Raw genomic sequence first — 27286 nt, 5'->3', positions numbered from 1 at the left:
CCCCGAGCAGAGAAGCGCGCCCCGCAGTGGAGCACCAGGACCGCCAAGGGGGCACTCCCCACAGGCAGACAGGCTCTCCTGGGTGGAGCTCACACCAGGGAGCTGCAGGTGGGGCCTAAGCCTGGGCACAGAGGACCCTGTCTGCAGAGAAGCAGCACCAGCACTGGGTCCCCTGCAGTGCGGGGGGTGGGACGAGCACCAAGCATGAGGTCAGTGTCCTTAGAAAAGCAACTCCCTGGAGGAGAGAGATGCCCGTGAGTTTTATCCGAGAGGAAACACGTGGTCACGTTCATCCTTGGGACTTTTTTTAATTCTCCCCCGAGGATATGTGTATTGTGAGGAAGAGGAAAGGGGGATGAGAGAGAGAAACAGAGAAACATTAATGTGAGGGAGAAACATGGGTTGGTTACCTCCTGCACGTGACCTACCCGGGGATCACACTGGTAGACTTTTGGTGAACAGGAAGACGCTCCGACCCACTGAACCACCGGCCACAGCCACCCCTGGGATGCTTAACAGAGACCCAGCACCTGGGGGGAGCTCACAGACGGGGCGTGGGGGACCTGAACTCTCCAACCCCTCACAGGGCCAACCCGTCAGGAGACAAGGCCGGGTATGCGGTCTGCCATCGCTTCAACCAAGTGAGACCCAGGGACGGACCACCATCTCCCCTGACCTGGGGGTCCTTTCTTATGTCATCCCACTTTAGCCTCAATGTTACTTTAAGAAAGAAAGATGCAGGTATGAGAAAATTTGAGATTAAAAGGAACTAAGTGACATGCTTGAAGCTCCAAGTCACAAAGGACAGCACTACAAGGAAAACCTATGGCACCTGACAGCCCAGAAGGCTAACCATTAGATGGGTTCTTTATAAAAGGATTATTTCATGGAAAATAAGGCAGGGACAGTGACTACTGTCTCTTATTTTGGAAGCAGCAGTGCCCAGTGTGTTTCTGGTCGTGACCGACCCCGCACTTGCCAGCAGGCCCCGTGAGTGCAGCAGCCTCACAGGTCAGGTGCTGGCACTCTCCCAGGGTAAACCGGGGACCCCAGGGCCTGCAGGGGTGCCCGGCAATGGAGGACTTTCAACACCTGCCCCCAAGCTCCTTTACTGACCCACTCAGAGCCCAGGGAGACGGAGACCATCTGTGAGTCAAAGAGCAAGGCACTAGTGCCTGTCAGGTGGCTCTGTTGGTTAAGAGCGTCGTCCAGTGCACCAAAAGGTTGCAGGTTCAATTCCCAGTCAGGGCACATAACTGGGTTGTGGGTTCAAGCCCCAGTCAGGGTGCGTACGAGAAGCAACCAACTGATGTTGCTCTTTCTCTTTTCCATTCTCTCTAAAAGCAATAATTGTATCCTGAAGTGAGGATAAAAAAAGTAACCACTGGCAATGGCAAAGAGGGGTGACCATTACCCGGCACTGTTTTCTGAAGTTACATGTCTGTTAAATATGACTTTCACCACTACAGGAGTACGGAGGTACACAAAAGGGAGATGCAGAAGCACACCACACGGACAGAGTCTCCGAGGCACCAGAGAGGCTATCAATTTCTGTAGACAAGACGACCAATTTCCTAAGCAGGTTTTAAACAGGCTTTAAACATGCAGGCACTGCAGAACAATGCACTACATTTGTTTCATTAATTAACTCAGAGCTGGAGACTGCTCCAGTCCACGAGCTCCGCCCCCCCAGTTCAGTGCCCTGAGAGACATCACTGGCAGACGGCCGGAGACAAGCAGACACTCACATGCCGCAGCCCCTGCCGCTGGGGGCACTGCGTCCGACCGCTGTTCTGCTGGGGCGGTGCCGTCTGCACGTGAGGCCTGAACTGGGGCTGCGCCACAGGCATCAGAGGCGGAGGGGGAACGGACAGGTGGTGGTGGTGCTGGTGTGGCTGAGGCTGGTGAGGAGGCTGGTGCTGCGGCTGGGGGGGCGGCGGGTGCTGCGGGGGTGGCTGCAGAGGGGGCTGCTGCTGGGGTTGCGGTGGTGGCTGGTGTGGAGGGGGCAGTGGGGGATGCAGGGGTCCCTTTGGTGCCAAAAGAAAGAGAAACAACAGTTCACAAATGCATATACTTGTGACATTGCAATTTAGCCATTCCTTTAAACACCCCAACGCCAGAAAGAAACTTCAAGTGCCACTAATTCATGTCAGGTGCTCTGCTGAAGGCAGTATTCTATTTGACCTTAGTTGCTTTAACCCCAAAGTTCCAAGGCTGTGCCCTAAGGAAGCTATTTACTAAGGACGCAAACAACCTCTAGGGGGTCTCCTGCAGCAATGTCTCTAAGAACGTGTGGACACAGTCCTGCTGTAAAAGCAGCCTGGGCAGCAGGTGCACGTGGTGCAGTGACAGGGGCCGCCCCGACTCCCAGGATCCCCATCGCCACAGGTGCACGTGGTCCCCAGCTGACAGGACCCCACCCGCCGGCCACCGCAGAGCAGCAGGTTGTGGACGGGTGCCCTGGACAGACGGGGAAACACGAGCACCCGGTGTCAGTGGTGACTGTTCCAGGCGTCGGGCTTATCTAGTCTCCTCTCTACGTCCTTGTCCCCCTGGAGTCCCTCTGCCGTGAGGATGCCGTCACTGTGCCAGTTTCAGCGACGACAGGCCACTCTGCTCTGCGTTCACACTCCGAGCAGCCGTCGCTCTCCTCTTGTCACGGGACACGCCCTGCGTGCCCCACACAGCTGGCTGCAGCTCACCGCCACTCTCAGTGTGACAGTGCGCGGCAAGTGCAAGGGCTGCATGTTCCGTGAGCAGGGGTCAGGGGCCGAGGCAGCCGGGGGCACAGCCCATCAGCAGGGGGCACTCAACCCCTCCCACAAGGAGGGCTGGACGGCACCCCTCCCTCCGGGAGAAGCCTCCCCCTCGGACTGCAGGCACGCCGTCTGACAGAGCTTCACCCCTCCCGTACACCGCGCACGACTTCTCCCAGGGGCGGGCAGAAGTGTTATCAAAACATGTCCTAATTATGTTAGCCGTGCAGCCACTAATACAATTTTAAAATCTTAAACTGAATTTTTTCATTTCCCCCAAACTGACACTTTTCCATTTCTCCTGTGACTAATAAAGAAATAAACAATACCATCAACAGAGATGGCTGCAGTCAACAGTGCATGTGAAATCAACAGCCTTACTCTCTGAATAACCCATGTGTTCAGCAGGCTAGAGTAAAAACATGATACCCCGTCTTTGGAAACTTGAGACGCACAGCTGCAGTGCTCCCCCGCCCCGCGAGGACCCCGGCCCCGCATACCTGCAGGCCGGGCTGGGCGTGGGCGGGCAGGAACGGCTGCCCGGGGCCCGGCAGGAAGGGCTGCCGCGGGGGAATGAAAGGCCGCGCGGCCGCGGACCCCGGCTGGCTGAAGTGAAGCAGGCCCACGGGGCCTGGGGGCTGCAGGGTGGGCCTCACAGGCCTGTCTCTGGGGAACACGGGCTGCTGTCCTTGCTGACTGAACGCTGGTCCGGGCTGAGTGAACGGCAAAGGACTGGGCGCGGGCACAGGGTGGCTGTTGCTGAGAAGCGTGGGCGGCGGCGGTGGCGGCGGGGGGCTTCGCTGCTCCAGAAAGAGATGGCTCGGGAAGCGAGGGTCACCTGAAACTGAAAGGCACCGGGACGTCAGCCCCCGGCTGCACAGAAGGCGCGAGTGTCTGAAAAGAGCCCTAGGTCCTCCCTCCACTTCTCAACGGCTTCACCGGTCATCTTCTCTAACTGCTTTCCTCCTGTGTCGGAGGGGTTCACACTTCAGATACCAGTCCTGTCCAGCTTTAGCACTAGAAATGGCAGGAGGAAGTGCCAGGGCACAAAAATCCGATACTCTCAACAAAATCCCCTAGTGGGAGCTAACTTCAGTTGAAACAAGTGTGTCTGGCACCTCGCCTCCCCAGCTTTGGTCACCACTCCGCGCCATCCTTTACCTCCTAAGAAGAAGGGGTCTCGCTCCTGGGGCGGGGGTGGCGCTCTCCACTGGTCCTGAAGCGGGAGCCGTGGGGGCTGGCTGAAGTTGCTGGGAACGGGTCCAGGGGTGTGCTGCGGGAACTCCGGAGGGCCCTGCGGCACAGCAGGGAAGGAAGATGAAAGGCAGGAAAATGACCCGCAGGATTCCCAGTTCTCCCCTGAGAACATCACATGACTCACCTCCACGCCCCCTCCACAGGTATGTGCACGCATCACCCAGTGACTCCGCCATGAGAGTCACACGTCAAAAAGTGCAGCCTCTAAAAATTAACTCCACGTTTTCTATGTCCACAGCACCTCAAGATTACTAAGCTTACTGAAATCTATGCAATTATTGACCTTCTTGCACATTAACCCGAAAAGGGAAATTTCTAGTTTTGATGTTCCTGACATTGATCTCAAACATGTTATTCTTTGCTACCTTGACAACACAACCAAAAGCTACAGCTGTGAACCTGCTTTACTTTAAAAGAAGAAATTGAGTCCTGGCTGGTGTGGCTCAGTGGACTGAGCACTGGCCTACGAACCAAAGGGTCACTAGTTCGATTCCCAGTCAGGGCACAGATCTGGGTTGTGGGCCAGGTCCCCAGTAGGGGGCGCTCAAGAGGCAACCACACACTGATATATTTCTCCCTCTCTTTCTCCCCTCCTTCCCCTCTCTCTAAAAATAAGTAAATAAAATCTTTTAAAAAATGATTCTCTTACAGACAGCATATAGTTGGGTCTCACTGAAAAAAAATTTATACTAAAACAAAAATTGACAAAACAGAAAAACGTGAAATGTTTAAGGAACCACATTACTACAAAAGGAATATTACACAGTTGAATTGCACTGGATAGGAAAATTCAAACTCTTACAGATTAACATTCTTTTAGTAATACTAGTGGTCTCTACAGATAGAACTAAAATCATTTCGTTTTCCAGTTAGCCTTTCAAGAATTCAAAGATTTAAAAACACACATTTGCTTAAGAAAGCCTCACGTTTTTGTACGCAGGTGAAAGCCTCACAGTTATTTTCCCTTCTCCAGAGAGAATTCATTAATTTCACATCATCGAAATAAGTTTCACTTAATAACACCTCATTCTTTGAAACTCAGCCATTATTTCTCAACCTTTAAAAACCATACTCTGTTCTCATAAAATTCTAATGCATTTTCTGTCCTTTTATTACTAATACAATGAGCTGTCCCTCTAACTGGGACATCAGTGTGTAACGTTGCACACACTTGTGCAAACTGCACTCGCCTGCCCACTCTAAGGGTGTGCTCTGCTCACGGCATTGTAAGAGTGGTGCAAAAGGAACACGAGCGTGAACACAACCCAGTAAGACCCGTGGCTATGACGATGAAGAAATTTCGTCCGAGCACGAACGTTCACACAAACAGCCTCAGGCACCGGGTGACGTGTGCGGACCAGAAAGGCCGTGGAGACTGCGCGCTCAGTCCCTGCGCGCTCCCGCAGGTGGGAGCGCGGCAATCTCCCCTCGCCCGTGCCTGGCAGCTGGACCGAAGGCATCAATGAACACGCTGGGTAAGGCCAGGAACTGAGAGGTGGAGGGTGTGTGAGTGAGACTAGGGTGTGCAGTCACACTGCTTCCTTAGAAAGCTCCTCTGGCCCAGCACAGGGACACGCTCCCTCACGGTGGCCGGGGCCTGACCGACACGACACTCCCGCCCAGACAGTCTTCACCTTCCATGTCTCCACCACGGCAACCCCGTGCTGGAGCACACACTCCCGTCGCGTGGCCCTCGCACGCTGCTCCTCAGCAACTGGGCACTAGGTGCTAGGGACCCTGCCTTCTTTCTGCCACTGCCACGTTCTTGCCCCTGGCTTTAAAAACAGGCCCATTTCTGGTTTGAAGTCAATCAACTAGGCTGCATTTGCACACGTACTTCACCAGGTAACTGAGACAGAACACGTATTAACTGTCTCAGGATTTATTTGTTTGTAAAATATAACATTATCCTATCTTTAGTTCCACGTACCTTTTTTCTCATATATACATGTATCTCAAAACATGTTTTCAAATCACCTTCAAAAGGTTCTGATGATAACAAATAAGGGGCAGGGAAAAAGAAGTTAAACCCGCCCGTCCTCCGGTTCGCAAGGTCTGACTGGCCGCCCAGCCTCCGAACACGCCACCTGACCACGAGTCAGCAACACTCACCCGCAGCAAAACCTCCTCCACTGACACCGCTGTTTCAAACGACTTCAGACTGTCTCAAGAACACTTGACTGTCCCTCTTCTGGGCGAGGGGCGCCAGGAGAGAGTTTCAAACAGGGGAGCACAGAAGGGACAGGATGAGAGTCACTACAACCACTCACAGGGAGAACTGCAAACCTACAGATCAAGTGCATGCTTCCGAGAGGCCGCGAGGGAGCGCCCCGCAGCCTGCTACCAGCCTGCTACCGAGGTAAAGGCACAAGAACCACTGAAATGTAAATCTGTTAGAAAAGAAAAACTAGGTAGTTTCCATGAGTTTTTCACTTGCAAATCAGTACAGAGTGACACCTGCCTGGAGACAAATGGCGAGCGACACTTTCAGCCTCAGCTGTGCTCTCAGTGAGGGCTGGCCCCTCCGGCCTCACTGCGGCCGCCCCAGCTGGTGGGTGCTCGCCCGCACAGGAGACGGCCGGTCCCGCAGCGCAGCGCGGCGGCGCATGGGAAGCCCCTCTGCAGCAGCCGTGGGGGACGTGCTTCCGCTGCCATGGGGGCGGTCCACGGGCCGGGCCTGGGGAGCACTGGGTCTGTCTCTCCACGCCCCCAGCATCATCGCAGGGCACCCTGAGACACGGCTCCACTCCTGCGTCCGGTCGGACCTCTCCCCGGAGGCCGAGTGGCACACCCACCCCCAGGCTGAAAGTACTGACCGGGCTGCCACACCGCCAGCCACAGCTCCACTGCTCACGTCTGGTTAACGAGTTGTGGTCTTGCTCACAATTAGAAGACGCTTGCAAGAGGCTCCCGCCTTTCTCTCTCCACTGATAAACGTGGTTCTCTTCATTACTTAACACAAGAGGCCCCGCTGGTCCTCGCTGCTTCCCTTACTGAGCCCCTACTCATAACCTGCATCTTCCCACAGCAGCCCAGGGCTCGCCCTGCTCTCCAGGCGGCTGCCACTCTGGGCTCTGCACCTCGCCCCGCTCCCTCCCCGCTCCCTCCCGCAGAGCTGGTGCCCCGCCCTCCCACGCCAGGTCTCCTTACTGCAGGGAGGCTGGACAGGACTGCGAAGGTGGCCCCTGCCCCTCCGTAAGCAGAAGGTCTGCCAGGTGCCGAGTCTGGCTCTGCCACAGGTGGGGCTGAGCCGAGCGCTCTCTCCTCGACTCCCTCGCCCTCTCCTGGAAGAGGGGCCTGCCGAGTGACGAGGACTCGGAGAGACAGACTGGGGGGGGGGGGGTCAGTTTTCAGTAAGAAATTCAAGCTGCCTGAGAACTGGGCACATTACTTCTTGGGTCTCTATGCACTTTCAGATTTCCTGGGAAACTACTTTAAATATTCTGAACTTCGGAGGACATTTTTTGGTATTAAAGGGAAAATACACTGGGATCGCATATCTTGCCCCCATCCTGTCTCTCACTAACGCACGTGCTGCGCACATGGGCACGCAGATGTCAGCGGTCGCACGTACCCAGGGCCAGCCTCTGATTCCTGGCTGGCCTGGCACCCAGAAGGCACCCATCAGCTCCCACAGCCACTGAACAAGTGCCCCAGGCCCACTCTCTGGCACAGCCCTGAGCCCGTGGCAGCCCCCTCTGGGCCTTGGGCCCCGCACCTGTGGAGCAGGGAGAGTGGGCAGTCCCTCTCTCCTGGGAGCAGGTGGAGGAACACGACCACCGTAGTGGACTGGACGCTCACTGGGCACGGTCATTTTACAGGGCACTGTGAAGGCAGCATCCCACCCTAAGAGTGACACACCACTTCTGACAGTCACGTGTCAGCACAGGCCCCTTCCTGCAACCTTTCTCTGCACTCAAGCCGGAAGCCTGCATGGACAAGGGGACGCTCACCCCAGCCCCACTCCCACCTCTGGGTGCCCCAGGCGCCGGCCCATCGGTGTCTCTCACCAGCACACTGCCACGCTCGGCCAGGCCCCGCACCACAATCGAGAACACCAACACCCCACAGAGCACAGTGGTGGGGAGGAGCTTTGGGAGGACGTGAAAGAAGGGAGGCCAGGTGAACAGCCCGCAGGGTCCAGGGCTGGGGAGCCCTGGCCCACGCCCAGTGCACTGGGACCTGGGGCCAGCAGGCACCTAGCCTGTCTCTCTGACTCGCCTCTGGGACCAAGGTTGCTGAGCTGGCACCCCTGCAAAGCCACAGAGGGAGTGGGGATGCAGAGCGCCTCCCTCCCCTGGCGGCCTGCGCCCCCTTCTGGGGACCAGGTGCGCTCTGAAGGAGGGAGCCAGGAGGAGAGCACAGGACGCAGGGCGGTGCCACCAAGCAGGGCTGGGAGCAGGTGGCCGCCCCACTGGCCACAGTCGAACCACGACTCACACACCTGACACACTGCACCTGTCTCAGCAGGCAGTGCCTGGGAGTGACCGTTCACCCGCCCACACACAGTGTCATTCGACAGAGTCCATCCTAACAGGAAAGACAGACCAGCAGGGAGACACAGAAGTCTGCAGGGCAGAGAAAGGGCAAGTCCAAGCTCGGAGAGGGTGGCCCTGTCGGACCCAGGAGCGCCTGCCGAGGGGGACAGCGGAACTCAAGGACTTGCGGGCAGAAGCCAGTGTGGCACAGAGGCCGGTGCGAACACTTTAAGCTGTCAGACCCCGAAAGCGCCGCCGTTTTGAAAGAGAAGGACACCCCCCGCAGAGGGGTGGCACTCACAGCTCTGCTGCGTGGTGAACACGGACACCCCTCCCCCTGCTCTCGGGTGGGAGGAGGACAGCACTGTGCCTGGCTAGAGGCCCCACACCGCAGCTGCAGCAGGGAGCCTGGGCCTGGCTCTGGCTGACAGGACGAGACGGCCTCACCTTCTGCCCCGACCGCCGGCCTCCTCTTTCCCCTGCGATCTGGCAGAAAAAAACAGGGTCCCTGATAATGTCACAGAACGGCCGTACCAAGCCAGAACACTCCCACTTTCACACAACAATGAAGAAGCCTGGTGTTCAGAGTCACCGCTCCCCAAGGTTTCTGTGACACGCAGTCTCTACACACCCCAGGGGGCAAAGCCACGCACGGCAGTGCGGCCCCACACGGGCCAGCGGCAAGCCCGGCCGAGCGAGTGCCTCTGCCTTTAAAGAGAGGCCCGATCCCGGTTACAGGGTGGAAGGCACGTGACCCAGCGCTCCACAGTCGACAAAGAGCGCAAGGTGTGAACCACACGTGCAGACTCTGGGTGCATCGAGGGCTCTTTTGCCAGTGGCCCCTGCTTCTGCTGGGACCCACCTGTCTTCACACGACGCCGAAGACACCGTGATTCCCCAGCCTGACGCACTTGGCCCAAGAGGCCCTCTTGGGGGGACCACTCGTTACGTAACGGCCACCTTTTCACGGGTGTAAAGGGTAATAAATGACCGACTCCCTCTATCAAATGCAGAATTAGTTTAAGACTGTTAATGCATTATGAATACCTCAGTTAACAGAAACTTCAGTACTAATGTGATTCTACCTATCGTAAAAGGCCACTTTAATCCTTTCAAATAATTGCTGTTTTGCTTTTCTTTATCTCCTTTAAAAAATCCAAGGTAAGAAATTATCATTCTCTTTCACATAATTCTTACAGAAATTGTACTTTCACTTTTTTGCATCTCTTGCTAATTACATGATGTTATCTCCACTAATCCTATTGAGGAAGAACTGATAACTCCCCTTACAAAAAAAAGAGGGAAACTTTGCATAAATTGCTTAGCACAAAGTCAATCATATAATGCAGAGAATAAAGAGGCTCTAACAGCTATTATACGACTTATCAGCTCCCCTAAAAGGGTCAGTTGGTCTATTTTAATAAGACTAATTAAATACCTTAACAATATCATTGAAGCCTCGTGAATCTTTCAATAAATTACAACCTTCCTCTACATGTTTTCATTTCTTAATCTCACTTAGAATGCAAAGAACTATATAGGAAACCACAGACACTTAAGAAGGCCTCTCAGTTAATTCTGATTAAATGGGTTAAATGGAAAGAATAAAGACCAGCAGTGACCCCTGATGATGGAAATCGCAGTCCTCCGTGAAAATGCTAATCCTCTTATTCCAGCGTCTCCTCAGACTAACCTCCCTCAGGCGGCAGCTCCCACACTTTCCTGGCAGGCACTTGTACACGCACAGACGCTGCGTGCGCCCTGGAGAAGCCGCACCCGGCACCAGGCAACGGTTCCCTCGGGGGCGGGAAGCCCACGGGCCCTCCCCGTGTGGCGGGAAGACGACGGCGGGCACCTGGGGGCGAGGCCCAACCGCGCTGTGAGCCACAGCGTCCTCACGCAGCTCCAAGCGCTGCTTCTGGCACGCGCCGACGCCAGCTCACTCCCGCCACTTCACAGAAGGGCCTCTGCTCCCGCAGCTCACCCCGCCCCCCGTGCCTCCGCGACGGCCTGCCCAGTGACGGCCCCCACACAGCAAACGTTCCTCCTTCACCATCCCGTGATGGTCACAGTCGGACACAGAGACGACTCGACCACAGACCCCCGACTGCTGCCCAGTTCGCTGAGTGGCTGGTCAGCGCTCGGAGAGAAGGGAAGGGCGCAGCACCACGGAGAGACGAGGCCGTCCTGGTCCCAGTCCTACAAACTGCACCCGGGAGGCGGTCCTCAGTGACTGCACCTCCCGGACTCGGTCCCACAGTCTGCGCGGGGGAGCAGAGGGCGCCGGCCCAGGCGGAACACAGGCCTGTGCAGAGCCTGGGTGTGGCGCCCGCTCAGGATTCACTGCCACTGACCTCTGGCATCCACCCTCTGGGGCAGGAGCCTGTTCACCGGCACTGACCACAAAGGCGGCAGCGGCTCTGTCAGCTGGGGCACAGTCCGCGGGCTGTCATGCCCTCCACGAGGTCCCCAACAGATGGCCCCCAGCCCACCGACCCCTGCAGACACCCCTGCCCACCAGACCAGGAGACCCAGATGCTCGCAGCGGCTTCACTGGCAGCAGCCCCAGGCCAGAAGCGACCCCAGTGTCCACGCGGGGGACGGACAGACAGGCGCGCCCACAGACGCAGTAATGCTTCCCGGTGAAAAGGGCACACCACTGACAGGGGCAGCCCCGCGGGCGAGCGAGTCCCAAGCGCACTGCGCCCGGCGGAGCCACAGGGCGAGCAGGGCACACGCCCCACGGTCCACGCGTGTGACAAAGCCCTGGGCCCAGAGCCCGGGGCAGAGGCTGCGGGCGGGGGGAGGGGCTGACAGTGAAAGGGCCACAGTGAGGCTTGTGGGGGATGGTGCGGCCCCCTCTTACCTGCGCTGACACACCGGCACACACCTGCTGAACCCACAGACTTGTGCACCAGGACCACGTTTCTCAGATCAAAGCAGCCTGATCTTTCGGAAGAGGCGCTTTCAGATGCTGTGTAACAGAACAGGGCCTCTGTCAAAGTTCACTTAAAAATGTGTATCTCAACAGAACTACGGGTCTCCAAAAACTCTGGGAAAACACACAGTAAGAAGCAGCCGGTGTGCTTCACAGGGCACGTCACTAGAGCCGACAGGTCTGAGGCTTTGGTAGCCCGTGTTGTTGGCACTTCACCGGGCGAGCTCCTGACTCCCAGGGGGCAGGCTGCACTCGGTGTCAGCTGCTCTGCAGGGCGCTACGGGTCTGCCCCGGCAGGGTTTCTGGAAGGCTCTCACTTCAACGCACGGTCTTCCTTAGCCAGAGCACACAAAACAGACCACCAAACGTGTCACGGTGCAAGTGAACTGCTCAGGGACTGAACAGGACCCGGTTTCGTGACTCCCACAGGCCCACTCCTGGCCTCCGAGTGACCCACCCCACCCCCACCCACCCAGCGTGTGCGAGGGGACACAAGGCCAGCCGACGGGGCGCTGCGGTGAGCGAGCTCCGAGTTCCGTCAGTGCCGCACAGTGTGCGGCTGCTCCTCGTCCTGCTGCAGATGGGGACGCACTGACACCGTTCAGTGTGACGGCGTGGTAAAGCACGGTCATCATCACAACCGGTCAGGAAGCCGCCTGCAAGTGGAGGTGGTGGGTGATCGTGTCACCTCTCCTTTAAATTGCACTCTCTCCGTGCAAGACCGACGCCTCCACCGCCAAAGGGCCTCCCCGAGTTCCCTGCTACCACCCCTCGATCTGATAAAACGCCTGTCGCGTTGTCCCGTCCCCACTGTCGGTGCTATCCACAGGCAACACGGAGGGCAAGTCGTAACAGCAGGGCGGGTTCAGAAGAGAGACCGTGTCCGAGACGAAGGGGGCCGGGCGCACAGCTGCACGGCCCGCCGTCAGAAAGGACGGGTTGGATGCAGCAGTCTCGGCAAACGCAATTTGCACGGAAGGCCACCTGGAACGCGTTCAGGAGCCGTCGGTCCCCGCCACCTGGTCCCGGGCGCGGCCTCCGACACGCGTGTGAGCGCACGGACTGCTCAGACCCCGTGAGCGCCGGGCCGACACGGGAGACGCCAGTGGGAACCTCCCTCTCTGGGTCTGCCCCAGGAGAGATGCAGCGGGTGAGGAGATGGATTTAAACAGAAAAGTCTTTTTTTAACATGATTTTTAGTTTTAATTTAAACAAAGATCACGATGAAATTACTCAGCAGCCAAACTACTTAGTACTTAGCTGGCCGCTGTTGAAACACCAGCATTTCCCAACACAGCAAAGCGAGGTCAATGGCTGGATGGGTCTGGAAACACCCAGGTCAAGACCCTTTCCCACGGGGAGGGCTGCTGCACTCAAGCCAGCGGTGCGGGGCACGGGGGCCCCCAGGTCGGCGACCTCTCCAGGCGACACTGTCGGATGTTGTGAATGCAGATCTCGGCGCCACTTCTTGAATGGGTAAACTTTAAAAACAAAACACCTCCTGCGGACAAATACGTAACCAGAAAGCCGACAGAAAGAAGGGGCTTTGCGCTGAGAACAGAACCCAGAAGGGGCCTCTGGGAGCAGCACTGGGCACTGGGAACAGAACCCAGTCACAGACGACACCGCGCCCTCTCCGGTCAGGCCGGCTTGTCCCTGGGACTCGCAGTTTATCAAGGGCCGGTATCATCACCTAGCCCGATCTCCAAGCACACTAGTTCTGCAAGGAGAACCTCTTAGGTTCTTGTAAGACTGTCAGACAAAACGGCGTGTACGAAAGCACCGTAGCACCGCTGACAGCTGGTCCCCGCCGCCTGCCCCATGTGGGAACCCAGAGGCCCTGCGCTCCCTGCCTGCGGCTTCTGCTCCCCGGCCGGGGGGAGCTGCTCCCTGCCGCGCCGGATGCAGGAGTCCACGCGTGTGTCCTTGAGCACAACCGGTGAGCGAGCACTGCACACCCTCTCTGCACTGCTCACTGGGGGGGCGGGAGCACTGCACAGCCTCTCTGCACCGCTCACTGGGGGGGGAGCACTGCACAGCCTCTCTGCACCGCTCACTGGGGGGGGGGAAGCACTGCACACCCTCTCTGCACTGCTCACTGGGGGGGGAGAGCACTGCACAGCTTCTCTGCACTGCTCCCTGGTGGGGGGGGGGGTCCCAGTGAGGAGCAGGGGCGCTCACTGCCGTACTCCTGTGTGCGCTTGGTCAGCTGCTCATCTGCCCCCCAGGCACGGGGTGACTGGGACTCCCCGGAAGCTTCTCTGCGGACGGGACCCCGGTGCTCACGGAACGAGGTGAAGCTGCCAACAAGAGCACCCCTGTCCCAGGAGCGAGGGGACTCACTGCAGGGCTCAGGCCGAGACAAACGGGACTCTGGGGACCTCGCTCTGGCTGCCCAGAGTTCCGTAAAACTCAGACATCGGCCTCCTGACCTGCTTTATCAGTGTGTGTCTGTGTGCGCGCGCACGTTTCACAGAGCAAGAGTCAGTTTGGGGCACGTGGACCCAAGGACCAGGACCCAGCCCACAGGCCCCAGCCAGCAGGAGGCCATCCCCAAGGGGCTCTGGAGAGCACAAGCCCCCGTCCCCCTCCTCCTGCAGCACTGCTCAGGGGAAACGGTCCTGGGGGCTACGGCGGGGCTCCCTGCCCCTCGGGGCCCTCTCCAGGGTCTGGGGACCGGCACTGTGCAGAGTACTCGGCACGCAGGAGGGACCTGCTAATACTCACAACGCTGCACTCACCGCGGCGGCAGCCGTTCAATCCCGCCGTTCAGACTCAAGAAAGACTTCGCACGAGGAAGATGACAGAGGGTGACCTGGTGTGAGCCCCCTGTCTCGACAGCACTCTGAGGGACGATTTAAAGATGCAACGCTTCTGCGGCACGTTGGTGGTGCCGGCCCCACGCCCAGTCGTCCCCCCTGAGGAGACTGGCCACGGAAACAGGCGGAGCACTGTGTTTCCACACCCCCGAGCCCCTGGGACCAGCGAAGACCCGGCACCTGGGGCTAAAGAGCAGCCGCGCACTTAAGAGCCGCGCACACCAGCACTGAAGAAGCGCCCTCAGGTCACCACGCCACACGAGGCATGTGCGGTGCAACGGTCTCCTGTCATCTGTGCACGCGCCCGGCTCAGAAACGACACCGCCTGATGCCACGCCCCGCAGCGACTGCCCAGAGCAGCCCTGAGCCCTGCGGCGGCCGCCGCTCAGTCTCCGCACAGCACCCTGTCACTGCCCTCCCGCAGCGAGTCCAGCCCGCGGCCTCCAGTGTGGCCGTCACGTCCGCCCGACGGGGAAACACAGGGGATGAAAATGGCAAACGGTGTTCTGCTCTTACGTTAGTAAACACATTTTTGCAGAAATCTCAATTACATACAACATTACTGTATGTTTTTCTTCAACTACAATTGCTTTGTCGTGTCAATTTTTTCCTATAGTGCCCGTTTTTGAGGTCCAGTAACAACCTCACGCAGATGCTCACGGCCCCGGGGACCAGCGCACACTACAACAGCCAGGGCTCTCCAGGCGCTGGCTGCCGCGCGGCCGCACCGGGGCAGCGGTCCGACGCCTGAGCGCTCACGGGCTTGGCCTGGGAGGCAGCGATTCATTAAGTGTACCTACTAAGACCAACAGTCTGAATAGGGAACTGTATGAAGTATCACCTGACTTTTAAAACACAGTTTTTAAAATTTGAGTAATTTAAAGAAAAGATTAGCTAATATAAGGGAATGAAATCTATAAAAAGCAGTTTTAGAAACCATACTGTAATTCATAAAAAATTATTACAGCCCTGGCTGGTGTGGCTCAGTGGATTGAGTGCTGGCCTGCACAACAAAAGGTGGCTGGTTCAATGCCCGGTCAGGGCACATGCCTGGGCTGCAGGCCAGGTCAGATCCCAAGTAGGGGGTGTGTGGAGAGGCAACCGTACATTGATGTTTCTCTCCTTCTCTTTCTCCCTCCCTTATCCTCTGTTTAAAATAAATAAATCTTTTTAAAAAATTACTACAAATCGCCCTGGCTGCATAGCTCAGTGGATTGAGTGCGGGCTGCAAACCAAAGCATCGCAGGTTCGATTCCCAGTCAGGGCACATGCCTGGGTTGCAGGCCATGACCTCCAGCAACCGCACATTGATGTTTCTCTCTCTCCCCCTCTCTCCCTCCATTCCCGCTCTAAAAATAAATAAATCCTTAAAAAAAAATTACTACAAATCGAAGAAGTTCCTAAAAAACTCCAAATCTTAAACCCAATCCTGATTTCATTTTTGAATAATCATCTCACTGTACATCTAGATCCGTCATTAAAACTGTCTGCTGAACTCCGTCTACGAACACATCTCCCGAGGCGTCAAAGCTGGGGCCACATCTAGGCAGTTCACGAAGGTCAGGTTGGCTAGCCAACGCAGAACCACGTTCGTTTTACATGCAAACCACGTTAAAATTTTATGCTCGGCCTGTGTTTTCCAGCATTGTTTTTAAGAAGAACACGTCCTCATCAATTCACTAAAACCATGAACCAACTACAAATCGAACCCAAAACGCAAATAAACCAAATTTACTTACACAGATACAAGTATTTAATAGATATTTTCCTTCTAGTTAAGATATGTTATAAAAACGAATATTTAAAAGACAAAACCTTCCTTTTAAAATACAAAATCAACTGCCATTGAGACCCCTGAGGTCCCTTTGAAAGCAAGGTGGGACCTCGCCAGCACTCCCCAGAGCGGCGTACCCACACCCACGGGCCCACTGCGCGCTCTCCACCGAAGCGAGGCCCCTCGCTAACGTCAGGCAATGATAAAACCCAAACTCATGCTGTGCAAGGTGCAAGGCATGCCACTGATGACTCTGACTCAACCATTTTACAGTTAAAACTAACTCCATTCTCAAAAATCCACTGACCTAAAGCTTTTAACAAACACTTTCCACTGCAAAACTCAAAGTCAGTGTTTACACAACCTTCAACTTCGGTTCAGCGGGACACCGCCCACCCCCCTACCCCCCCTTGTGTGGCACTGGTGCCCCCAGCAGTGTGTGCTCAGCCCCTGCGCAGGAGAGCCACTGCTACTCACCGGGAATCGCTGAGGTCCCACGGCAGGTCTCGGCTGGCTCGGCACGGGCAGCAACGGCACTGTGGAGAGACACCTGGCGTTACCCACACGCCACACACACCCTGACCAGCAGCCCCTGCAAGTCCACGCGGTGTGTTCAGTGTGAAATGCCCACGACGTGCACAGCATGCAACCCATGAAGTCTCCATCGAGGGAGAGCGGTGAGCAGGGCTTCCGTCTTCACACAACAGCTCGGGCAGGAGCCCACATTTCCACAGTGAACTCCCATGGCTGACAGGCGCGCCTGAGGGCAGGTGCGAGGGGGCGGGCAAGGCCCGGCCCAGCCCGGCTGGGGGAGGGCCTCCATCGGCCCCCCGGGACGTCTGCAGCCTGCCCCTCGGGGCCGGGTCTGCAGGCGGGAAGCCGTGCCTGCCTCTCAGAGAACTTAAATAAAACTCGTGCTGTGAACAGACCAGCCGGCCGAGCCTTGAACTCTGGATGTCTGACATCGGACATTTTCATCTTCTGTTGTCTCATGTACTTATCGGACTGGATCAGCTGCGGGTCCTCGCAGCAGCCGGAGCAGCGAGCATCGGAAGGACACACAGCACTCGCACCCGAGCTGGCCCATCACCACCCGATGGAACGCTCGTCCTCAAAGAGGGGGCCTGTGCCACCGGGACAAGGTGTGCCCACGCTGTCGGCCCTCCCAAAATTGTCACCGCACCTTCTGCCGGCCCACGGCCTGGGGAACCGCGGGGCCCTCTGCACCACAGTCCTGCACTCCACGGCACAGCCTCACGAGGCTTCCAGGCTGCCGACCCCTCCACACTCCTGCACTCGGGCTTCCTCCCAAGTTCTGAAATCTCTCAACCACACCTCTGCCATCCTAAGTCTGTGGCCCCCAGCACCCATGCTCGGGCCCCAGCACCTCAGCCCGTTCCCGTCTTGCTCTGACGGAGACCTAGCTGTCCCAAGGACGATGCTGTTTTCCTCCCCAGCTCTGGTGCCCCCGCTTGGGGGTGGGGGGGAGGGGCAGACGCCTTCTTGGCCCTCATGGCTGCCCCCGCCCAGGTGCTCCACGTGAGCTGCCTGTTCCCCGCCTCTCCGACCTCACGGTGAGGGGGGGGTGTCACTGAGAACTCATGGGTGAAGGTGGGTCTGTACCCCCAGCCAGCACGGGGACTCACGGGGAGCCCTGAGTGGGACCCGGGCGGACACACTCCACAAACACCCCTCCCAAGGCATCGTGGACACGCACCGCACTCTCCCCACACCTCTGCTGCCCTCTCGGCCCAGGGCTTCCCACCCAGCCCTACGCGAAGACAGACCCTTTTCAGGGAACGGCGGGCCCGGGAAGCAGCAGGCGCTGCAGTGCCGGGGAAGGCGCCCAGACGCCACACTGGCCTTTGGCCACAGGAGCCGTGACTTCACAGCAGCAGAGGAGACACGTACCTTGCACAGGTGTCACCACCGCCCCTTTGAAGTGGGGGTTTATGTGGATGTTCTTGGGCTGCTGAGGAGTCACGGGCGGAGGGGTCATCATCACCCGGGGGGCCTCCATCTGGGGCGGCACGTGCATGCCCTGCGGCGGCGAGGGGTGGTGCGGGGGCTGCAGGGGCAGCAGCGGCTGCAGGGGCTGCTGCTGGAACAGGCTCCGGATGGGCTGCTGCTGGGGCGGGGGCGGGGGCGGCGGGGGCTGAGGCTGTGCTGGAGGAATCAGTCTTGGAGAGTGCGTCTAAAAACCACCAAAAAAGACAGAATCGCAGGAATCAATATTTAGAAGCAAAGTGAAGACGACTGACGTGGTACGGATTTACACGGACTAAAGCATAAAAGCTACAAGTTGGAGCAGAGTTCATAGCAACGAGTTGTACAAGACAGCTCCAACTCAGAGTGAGCTCACACCGACAGGCACCAGGCGCTGGGCAGAGCAGCTGTTCGCCTGTGCAGTGAGCGTGTGATGGGTCTCAGGGCGAGGAGGCGGCATGGCGGCCGAAAGACCTCGTGTGGGTTCCCAACGAAAGAGATTCCGTCCGCCCCAGCAGAACTGCCCACGGCAAGCCCAGCACCGCGCTGAGGACCAGACACGAGCCACGGGGCCCGCGCCGCAAGCCTCCTCTGCAGTCGCCCCTCCAGAAGGTCGTACTGCAGCTGTCTTCCCACGCAGCTGCGAGCGGAATGGCTGTGTCTGCCTCACAGATCCCAGCGGACAGAACGTGGAAGACCACAGATGAAACTGCTGGACTGTAAGGAGCCTGCAGCCGTTACTCCGACGACTAACCCTCACTTCCAGGCACAGAGCTCCACGCCCACAAGAGCCCACTCCCGTCTGCCCCGGCTTTAGCCTCGCAGCGTGACTGTGACCTTACCACGACGGGAGGCTGCGTGGGGAGCAGTGCAGGGCGGTGGTCCTTCACGCGGCCCCGCTCGCTGTTCTCTCTCCGCTGGTCCCCCACGCCACGGCACATCAGGGCACCGCCTCTCCGTCCGCCCCGCCGGGAGCCGTAGCGGCCCTGCTTGTGCTGGCGCTCTCTTTCTTCAAACTCAAGCAGTGCGGCTTTGGCCTCCGCTGAGAGCTCTGTTGGAAAAGAGGTACACACGTCAGAAACACGTGGAGAGCGGGAAGGAGGCTGTCAGGGACCACGCGGGGAAGATGCCCGGGACAGCGGAACCCGGCACAGCGGCGTGGCCCCCACAACAGACAACTGCACCACGGGAGCGGGCAGGACCCCGGGGCCACTGGTGAGACCTGCTCAGTGAGGGCACACTCTGCCCGTGGAACACCAGCGTCTCTTGTGGGAATGCACCGGGAGGCGCCTTCACTAGGGACCGCTGACATTGGTACACAGAGGACAGCTAAGGTGAGCATGCGATTCGGCTGCGGGGCAGGGGCCGCCATGTTCGTACACCCTGATGGCCGCCAGCACTGCTCAGGGCCCGGCTGCCTGGCCCCCCCGCCACACACGGCTGTCCCAGTGGCCCTGGTACATGCACTCCTGGTGCACAGGGGTACAGCAACTCAGAGAGTTTATGCAACAAAACAAATTCCGGACTCTCCTGCATTTGAAACAAAACTATTAATGCAATCACCCCGAAGTCAAACAATTAGAGTGAATTTTATACACAACAGAAAGCATTTACTATTACCGTTTCAAATTTTTAGTTTTGTGAAAAAATTTTTTTTAAATCTTTAGCATGTGAAGAAAGACTAAAATGCACACCCTCTGACAAAGAGCCACATCAAAGGAGAGCTCAGTCACCTGAGAAACAGCCCACTGGCACCCACCCACCTGTGTGGGGCACCAGTAGCCCACCCCCCCGCCTAACCGAGTTAGGGATCTGAAACACAGGGACCCTGCCCTCAGGAAGCCTCAGGGGCACGTCACCCTAAATTCCGAAGAGAAAGGCTGGCGGACCCGACTCGGCTCCTTTATTGAGTGCTGGGCTGCGAGCGCCACCTTGCGGGATGCGAGCACCACCTTGCGGGATGCGCGCACACCGGGAGGCAGCCTCGCGCCCCCCGGGAGGCAGCCTCGCGCCCCCCTCCGCAGCATGGGGGCGGTACGAACGTCACCACTGTCTCCTCCCTCGGACTCCACAGTCGGCTCCAAACTCTTCCAAAATCTCTAAGTCCCGTTTCATTTCCTTGAAATGGTTTCTACGGTAACCCCCGCTCCCAATGAATCGAGGCCCCACTGGAAGGAAAATTTAATTTCTTCTTGACAAGCGCGGGCTCCCACCCTCATCTCGGCTGCAGGGCTGGCTCGCACGCACTGTTTCTGCAGTGCATCGGCGATTCCTCTTCCAGCGGTTCTAAGTGTCAGGATTAATTTCACTCTCCCCAGTAATAAAATGGTTTCAAATGACATCTTTAATCAGCAAGTAAGAATGCTTTCCTCCAATTGAGACAAGCTGTCACAAAGGGTCACCAAAATATGACAGGATGGAAATTACGTTTGTAACTTCAGCTGAAATGTTAATTTCCCTTTAAGTGTTTTCTGAACCTCGTCCAGATTCTGAAGTAAAGAGATGCAGGTCAGCGCAACGAAGTTTTGCGCTGCACTGTCCCTTTCTGAAGTGCGCTTAAGGAAAACGTATTCCCGCACCGACAGCCACGTCCCAGTGGGACTAGCACGTGACGAGTCAGCACTCACAGAGCACACAGTCCGCTCGGCAGGACAGAAGGAGCAAACGGCAGTCTGGTTCTGCACGGCAGCTGGACGGGGGGCGGGGGGGGGGGGGGGCGAGTGAAAGGCTGCACACTCGAGCTCGCCGCTGTCCACGCCCGGGCCAGGGGAGGCAGGCAGGGATGAGACGGCCAGGGGCCGCACAGAGGCAGCAAGGGTCAGGGAAGGGCGACCCCGGAAATCCAGCACAGCCTCCAGGGAGCTGGCCGCAGAGAGAGAGGTGCTTACTGGGGACCGTCTAGTGACTTCTCGGCTCAGAATGTGTGGCTGCCCCAGTTTCGACAACTGGGTGCATCAGCTCCCCCGATGATGCAGCAGCACCTCGCCCGGCTGACGAGACAGTGGAAACACCCCCGCCCCCCCAGCCCCGGCCTGAGGCGCGCGCCCCAGCGGGCCTGCCCTGCGACACCAGCGCTCCTCCTGCTCAGCTGAAGGACACTTCTGCTGTCCTCTCACGTCGTAAGACCTTCTCGTCATCGCCCTTTCCCAAGACCAAGTTCAAATCCTCTTTCTTAGAAACTTCTACAGTCCTGGACTGGCAACTTGACACCTAACTTGAGGAAAGCCCGGGAAAACCCTGGGCCGAGGTGGAGAAGGAAGAAGCTGTCCGGGGAAGGCGTGGGGAACGCCGGGCCTCCAGAGCGAGCTCCCCGTGGGGCTCAGCGCCACAGCACGCGGCCTGACCGGCTCGCCGCTGCTTGGGGCGCATCTCCAGGCCCAGCGTCCTCTCGGGGAACCACACCACCACTCGCAGCTATGTGCTCGTGTTCTTAACCAAAAATGGGTGCAGATAATGGTTTTAAGAAGTGACAAAGGTAGTGATCGAGGGTCAGTTTCTTGGTTGTCATTGGGACCAAGACCAGAGGGTGGCGCAGCCCTCCGGCCTCCTCCCCGGGCCCCTCCGCCTCAGAACAGGACACCACACCCTGAGGCCCTCAGACCGCAGCTGCAGCGGGGAGCAGCACCACCGGGGCGCAGCAGCAGTGCGCCTGCACTGGGCCCCGCCATCCGCTTCTGAAGCAGAAGACCTGGGAGGGGGTCCAGAAACCCGTGCTAACGAGCCTTCCAGGTGCCTCAGTGCTCACTCGTGCCTGAACACCACGGCTCTGTTCTCTGCCGCGGACGCTGGGAGAAGCCCTGGGGCAGGGGCCAGCCCTGGGGCAGGGGCCAGCCCTGGAAGAGGCGCTCTGGCGACCAGCAGCAGCCTGCTGCCAATCCTGAATGGCAGGGTTTGCGCAGGATGTGGGTCAGTCGATCGCACCCACACACGGGCCGCCTTGCACTGTCGCAGAATGACTGGGACAGCACCACAGCCCGGCGCCAAGCCCACACGGACACCACCCTCTGATGGCCTCTGTGATGCTCAAGAACGCCAGCTGGTCTTCCCATAATAGTGCTACGGAAGAAGCTGGAATGGGAGTGAGGAAAGATGAGAGACAGACAAAATAGTTACCCAAAGTTTCTGGAATGTTCCTTCTCTCTCGAGTTACATCCGAGAGCCTAATAATTGTTCCTTCTTTCCTTTCAGTTTTGAAACGTAATCGTCCAGATTCTTCATCCTCATCATCTTCTTCATCTGATTCTTCTTTTATTTCCTTCTGTAGTTCCAAAGTCTCCATGCTCCCCTACACAGCAGACACACACAACAAAGGGGAAAGACAGTGAGCTCACCTCCTCTTGAATTGAAAATGGAAGAACGTAAGTTCTTTACGTTTAAGATGTAAAGGCACCTCATAATGTCCTAATATAAGGCCATGTGCAACACTGAGCTGATTCTAAAACAAAATTATCTCAAACATTAAAAACTAACCTATCGTAAAAAAAAAAAAGATTACATTCCCACGGGTTGCTGATCACACTTCAGAGGGAACGCGCGTGAGTCCCCAACCCCCCGCCGGCTGGGCGCCCGACCCAGACTGGAGCCGAGTGAGATATGTCAGCGCAGTGAACACGGGGCTCCGGGGGCTCCCTCGCTGGCACGCGGCTCACCTCGCCACCGTGTCACACACACCAGATGACAGGGCACTGCTGCCCACCACACAGGGAACCGCTGGAGGTCTCCCCTTCGCCGCCCTCCAACCCCAGGCCCACCCGGCACTGGGTCTGCTGCCACCCCGGGGCCAGCCGCCCAGCCTCACCGCGCAGCCCCTACTGCTCACCGGCACCGGCCCACGCCCCGCGCCACTGCTCCGCCAAAAGCCCTGCTCCAGTGCCACAGCGACTGCCCCTTCCCCACCGCCTGCCCCTTCCCCACCGCCAGCTCCCCCGCGTCCTCCCGACGCCTGTCGCCTCCCGCCCCGTACTGGGTCAGACAGCTGGACAGACGCCTGCTGAGTGCCGGTTCATGGAAATGCTTCTCACAGAGTTAAAAACTGCCTATTTTCACAGTCCGTCATGTTTAAGTGTCCCGCACTCACGACAGAGGGAAAATGGAACTGCTGCACTCGCAGACGCACACGACACGGCACGACGCTGTCGCTGCACCCTCTCCCGGCAGCTGCTGCGTGAGAGGGCCGGCTGCAAATGCACACACTTGTTGCTATACCTCCTACAAGCAGAGACACCCCTTCAGGAGCGCAAACCCTGCAAATGAAACGATGAACGTGAACTACAGCTTTCGTTTGGGCCTAGTGACGCACAAAGCCCCCCCCACACACTCGCACTGCTCCAGCACTGGCACCGGGCTCCCACCACGGGCGCCGCCTCCTGCCACAGCGCAGACTCCAGCGCCGCAGGGCCGGGGCGGGGCCTGAGCTTCCTTCTGCACCGGGAGCAGCTCGGGTGATGCCCACAGGCTGGTGCAGTCCCCGCTCTGAGCAGAAAGGCCACCGAGGAGGAAAAAACTGATGACTGATAAAGCAAACTCCATCACAACAGCCGTCTCTCATCCAACCGTTAGCAGTAAGGACGGTTCAAGGACTCTCCAAACAAGCTGAGTGGACAACACGACAGCACCAGAACTAAGGTGGTTTACTCAGCATCTGTATCTCCACCTAAGGGATCAGAAGAGGGCTGCGTGAGCTGAGAGTCGTCTCTCTGAAACACACACAGATGACTCTTGAACACGGTGGGGGTTGGGGCACAGGTCCTCCGCGTCGCCCAAATACTGAACGTCTTCCCTACTATCAAGGCCAAGTCCGAACAGAGGCCTCAAATGTGAGGCCAGTAAGGCAGAAGAAAGAAAAGGAAGGTTGGCAATGAAAGATGGAAGTGGGTTTACTAATGGGCAGCATGACTGTTGGGCTCTCCCCAGTGTGATCTACGACACAACGCAGTCTTCATCACAATCTGACCGGAGGTGGCGTAGACGCCGGCAAGTCCATGACAGGGCTACCGTGGAAATTCAAAGGCCCTGGAAAAGACCAGACAGCCCTCAGGAGCAGAGCCCGGCTGGCGGCCTCACACCACCCGAGGCCATGCCACAGCGATGAGGGCAGTGGCGCACTGGCAGTAGGCGGGAGGCCCCGGAGAGAGACGCAGGTTCACACGGCCAACTGACCCTCAGCACAAGCAGTAAGGCCAGAGGCTCACGGGGGGAGGGAAAGCCTTTCCGACAGATAGCAGTGCAACAGCTAACAAACGCACCGAGAATGATGAATCCCATGCCACACAGACACTCCTTAATTGAGACAGAGCATGGGCCTAAGCCAGAAACAGTTAATAGGATAAAGCTTCCAGGAGAAAACAGAGAATTTATATTTGCAACTTTGGGGTAGGCAAAGATTTCTTGGGTCATAAAATTAGTGTTCACAAAAATTAAAATTTTCTGCTTATGAAAAAATACCTTTAAGAAAATTAAAACCCAAGCCACAGGCTTAGAGAAAATATTAATTCTGTGTGTCTGCAATGGACTTAGAACATACGGGTACTATGAGCTACACAGAAAGCACACAGACTTTGTGAACACGTGTGTACATGTGTGCACAGACGTTCTGTGTAGACTACGGACAGCAGACGGGGAAGGCTAACAACACCGAGTGCCGGGGAACTGAGACCCTCACACGGGTGGGGGAGAGGAGGACAACGGTACGGCCGCGCGGAGGGCCCTCTGGGGAGTCTGTGTGGGACTGGACACGCCACCACCGCACCTCGGGAGCCCCCCGCCCCAGCTCCGACCAGGGGAGCAGACGCAGCCCCAGAAGGGCGCGGGCAGTGCCTTCCTGCCCCAACTGCTCACCCGGGCGTCGGGGCTTTCCCAGCGCTGCTCGTCGTCCCGGCGCACGCCAGGTGCCGGCTCTGCCGCAAACCCCAGGGCCCTGAGGGCCGCTCGCTCGGATGGAGAGAGTGGTAAGGAAGGAGCCGGAAGAGAAGGCGACCCCGTGGCCCAGGGAGCAGCAAGGCCGGGTCGTGCGTGCCCCAGACCCCCCTGACAGCAGCAGGAGGCGACAGAGGAAGGCGGCAGGGCCCAACGCAAGAGCGTCCTGAGCACCACGGACAAGAAGCAAGCTCCCCACCCCACCCCACCCCACATGAGACACGGGGAGGTCTGCGTGAGACACCAGCAGGCAGGACGCCTAGAGGGCGCACAGGAGGAAGGGACCGATCCCAGGGAGAAGAAGGGCCCCTGCAAGTGTCACTAACAAGTGACAAGAAGATCTGACCCCAGGGAGGAGCTGCACCCCCGGCCCCCGCTGAAGTGAACTGCGTGGTTACAGGGCCGGTGACAGAGGGCGGGCAGGCCGAGGCATCCGACCGACCTGGCAGCACAGAGGGGCAGCCGTGGTTCCACAGCGAGCAGACCTCCAAAACGTCCGAGGAGGACGCGACAGTCAGACACCACCCGTCGGCACCCACGAGTCGCCGAGAGCGGAGCACACGTGGCTGCTCGGTGCTCCCCAGAGTCCAGCCGACGGCACTGGAACTCGGCCGGCACCGCGGGACTCTCCCTGGGACGCCCGATCTGCTACCCTGCGCGTGCACCGTCAGCCAGAAACTGTTTTCACAGAACAAGGTTTTGTGAAATCTCATTGTTAATTTTTTTCCCTCACCCAAGAACACCCTTTCACTGTTTTTAGAGGGAAGAATGAAAGAGAGAAAGAAACACCAACTGGCTGCCTCCCGTCCACGCCCAGACTGGGGACTGAACCCACCACCTTTCGGTTACGGAACAAGGCTCCAACGGACGAGCCCCCCAGCCAGGGCTCACGCGTTGGTTTTGAAGGCCCTAAACAAACTGACTGCTTAAAGCAAGAATCTCCTGACGAATAATCTCCTTCCTAAGTACAGATCTGTACGTCAAATCCCACCTCACTCTCAAGGACAGGACCAGCAAAAGGTCCAGGACGCAGGGACCTTCCCACCTTTGGGTGCTGCCGGAGGGAACACCCGGTGGCCCCCGCCACAGGCCTCACTCCACCGCTGGAGTCTGCCCCACCGACACACAGCTGATGGGCAGTGGCAAGAATAAGACGCCGCAACTAGGGAATAACTAGGCACAGTTTTAAAAGATCCGGGCTTGGTTTTCAGGAAGCACTCTAAGGGGCACCCCCCACACAAGAGGGTGCACAAAAGCCACACCAGGGACCCAGAGAGCGCCTGCCCGCACTCCTGAGGACGGCCGAGCAGCCGCCGCGGGGCTGTCAGAGAGCGAGCACCCGGCACGCCTTCTGCGGGACTCTGCCGGCCGAAACCCCCACACGCCCCGCACGGCGTCTGCCTCAGGGAAAGCATTCAGAAAGAACCAAACCTAGAAACGACTACTGAGACACTCCAGCACAATCTGGACAGTCTGAGGACCACGTCCACAGCCCTTGAGAAATTACATACATTCTCGAATATGTACCTCAGTGGTCAAAACCCCACAGTTTTTGACTTTCTTCTCCAACGGGAGCTTCCCCGGAAGGAGAACACAAGGCGCGAGGGCAGAGGCCCCGGCCTGGGGCTCCGCGCCCCACCCCCACCGCCCCCGTGACACGCACCCCAGCATAAGCCCTCCAGCACAAGCCCTGCACTCTGAACACCCCAACGCCCCACTGCAGCTGTGGAGGCACGCTCCTCCCTCGTGAAGCTCACTGAATGCTTGTTTTTAAAGACAAACCACACTTTTTCTTCCTCTTCCCAAAAGCAACCAGAGGTGACCCCTGAAGATGGTTCACTCTTCACTGGACGCGGAAAACCCCACAAAAGCATGCCAATCAAGATGTTCAAATATCCATGTTCACCTTAAGAACACTTGTGGAACTGCTGAGGCTGTCAAAGGTGTGCATACTCAAAAAGCCACCAAGTATCTGAAAGATGCCACTTTAAAGAAGCACTGTGTCCCAGCCCACCGATACAAGGGTGGAGTTGGTAGGTGTGCCCGGGCCCCGCTGGGGGGTGGGCACAGGGTTGGTGGCCCAACACGAGTGCTGAGTTTGTGCTGCACATGCTTGAAAGTGCAGAGAGCGGTGCTGCACTGGAGGGTTCCGGTGTAGATTCTCCGAGCACATCCGGGGGGACAGAGTGCCAGGATGCAGCCCAGCACTCGCCGCGCTCTCGGGCGGGCCCGCCTGCACACCGCTCGCCCACCGCCCGGAGATGGTCCCCCCAAGAAGGAGCACTTGCGCTAACCCAGAAGAGGAAGCTGCACGGAAGACAAAGACATCCCGGGAGAAACTGAAGAAAGAAAAACTGAGGGCC

At 57.9% G+C, this 27286-nt stretch overlaps 1 protein-coding gene across 2 annotated transcripts in view; it reads right to left on the bottom strand.

The window, feature by feature from the left end:
• Positions 1-27286, bottom strand: part of RBM33 (RNA binding motif protein 33) — a 73175-nt gene that overhangs the window by 24644 nt on the left and 21245 nt on the right. For both annotated transcript variants that reach the window (XM_045837788.1, XM_045837790.1), the window contains exons 6-12: positions 22122-22293; positions 18851-19059; positions 17934-18216; positions 16500-16558; positions 3918-4050; positions 3257-3600; positions 1749-2027 (exon numbers count right to left, since the gene is read on the bottom strand). In XM_045837788.1, coding sequence (XP_045693744.1) covers positions 1749-2027; positions 3257-3600; positions 3918-4050; positions 16500-16558; positions 17934-18216; positions 18851-19059; positions 22122-22293 — 1479 coding nt within the window. The remainder of the gene's footprint in view (positions 1-1748; positions 2028-3256; positions 3601-3917; positions 4051-16499; positions 16559-17933; positions 18217-18850; positions 19060-22121; positions 22294-27286) is intronic.

The sequence above is a fragment of the Phyllostomus hastatus genome, unplaced genomic scaffold (genome assembly GCF_019186645.2).
Source record: "Phyllostomus hastatus isolate PE091 unplaced genomic scaffold, TTU_PhHast_1.1 phas_contig_244, whole genome shotgun sequence".
NCBI classification, from domain to species: domain Eukaryota; kingdom Metazoa; phylum Chordata; class Mammalia; order Chiroptera; family Phyllostomidae; genus Phyllostomus; species Phyllostomus hastatus.
Note: the sequence above shows the minus strand (reverse complement) of the source record. Positions and strands in the feature narration are given on the sequence as shown.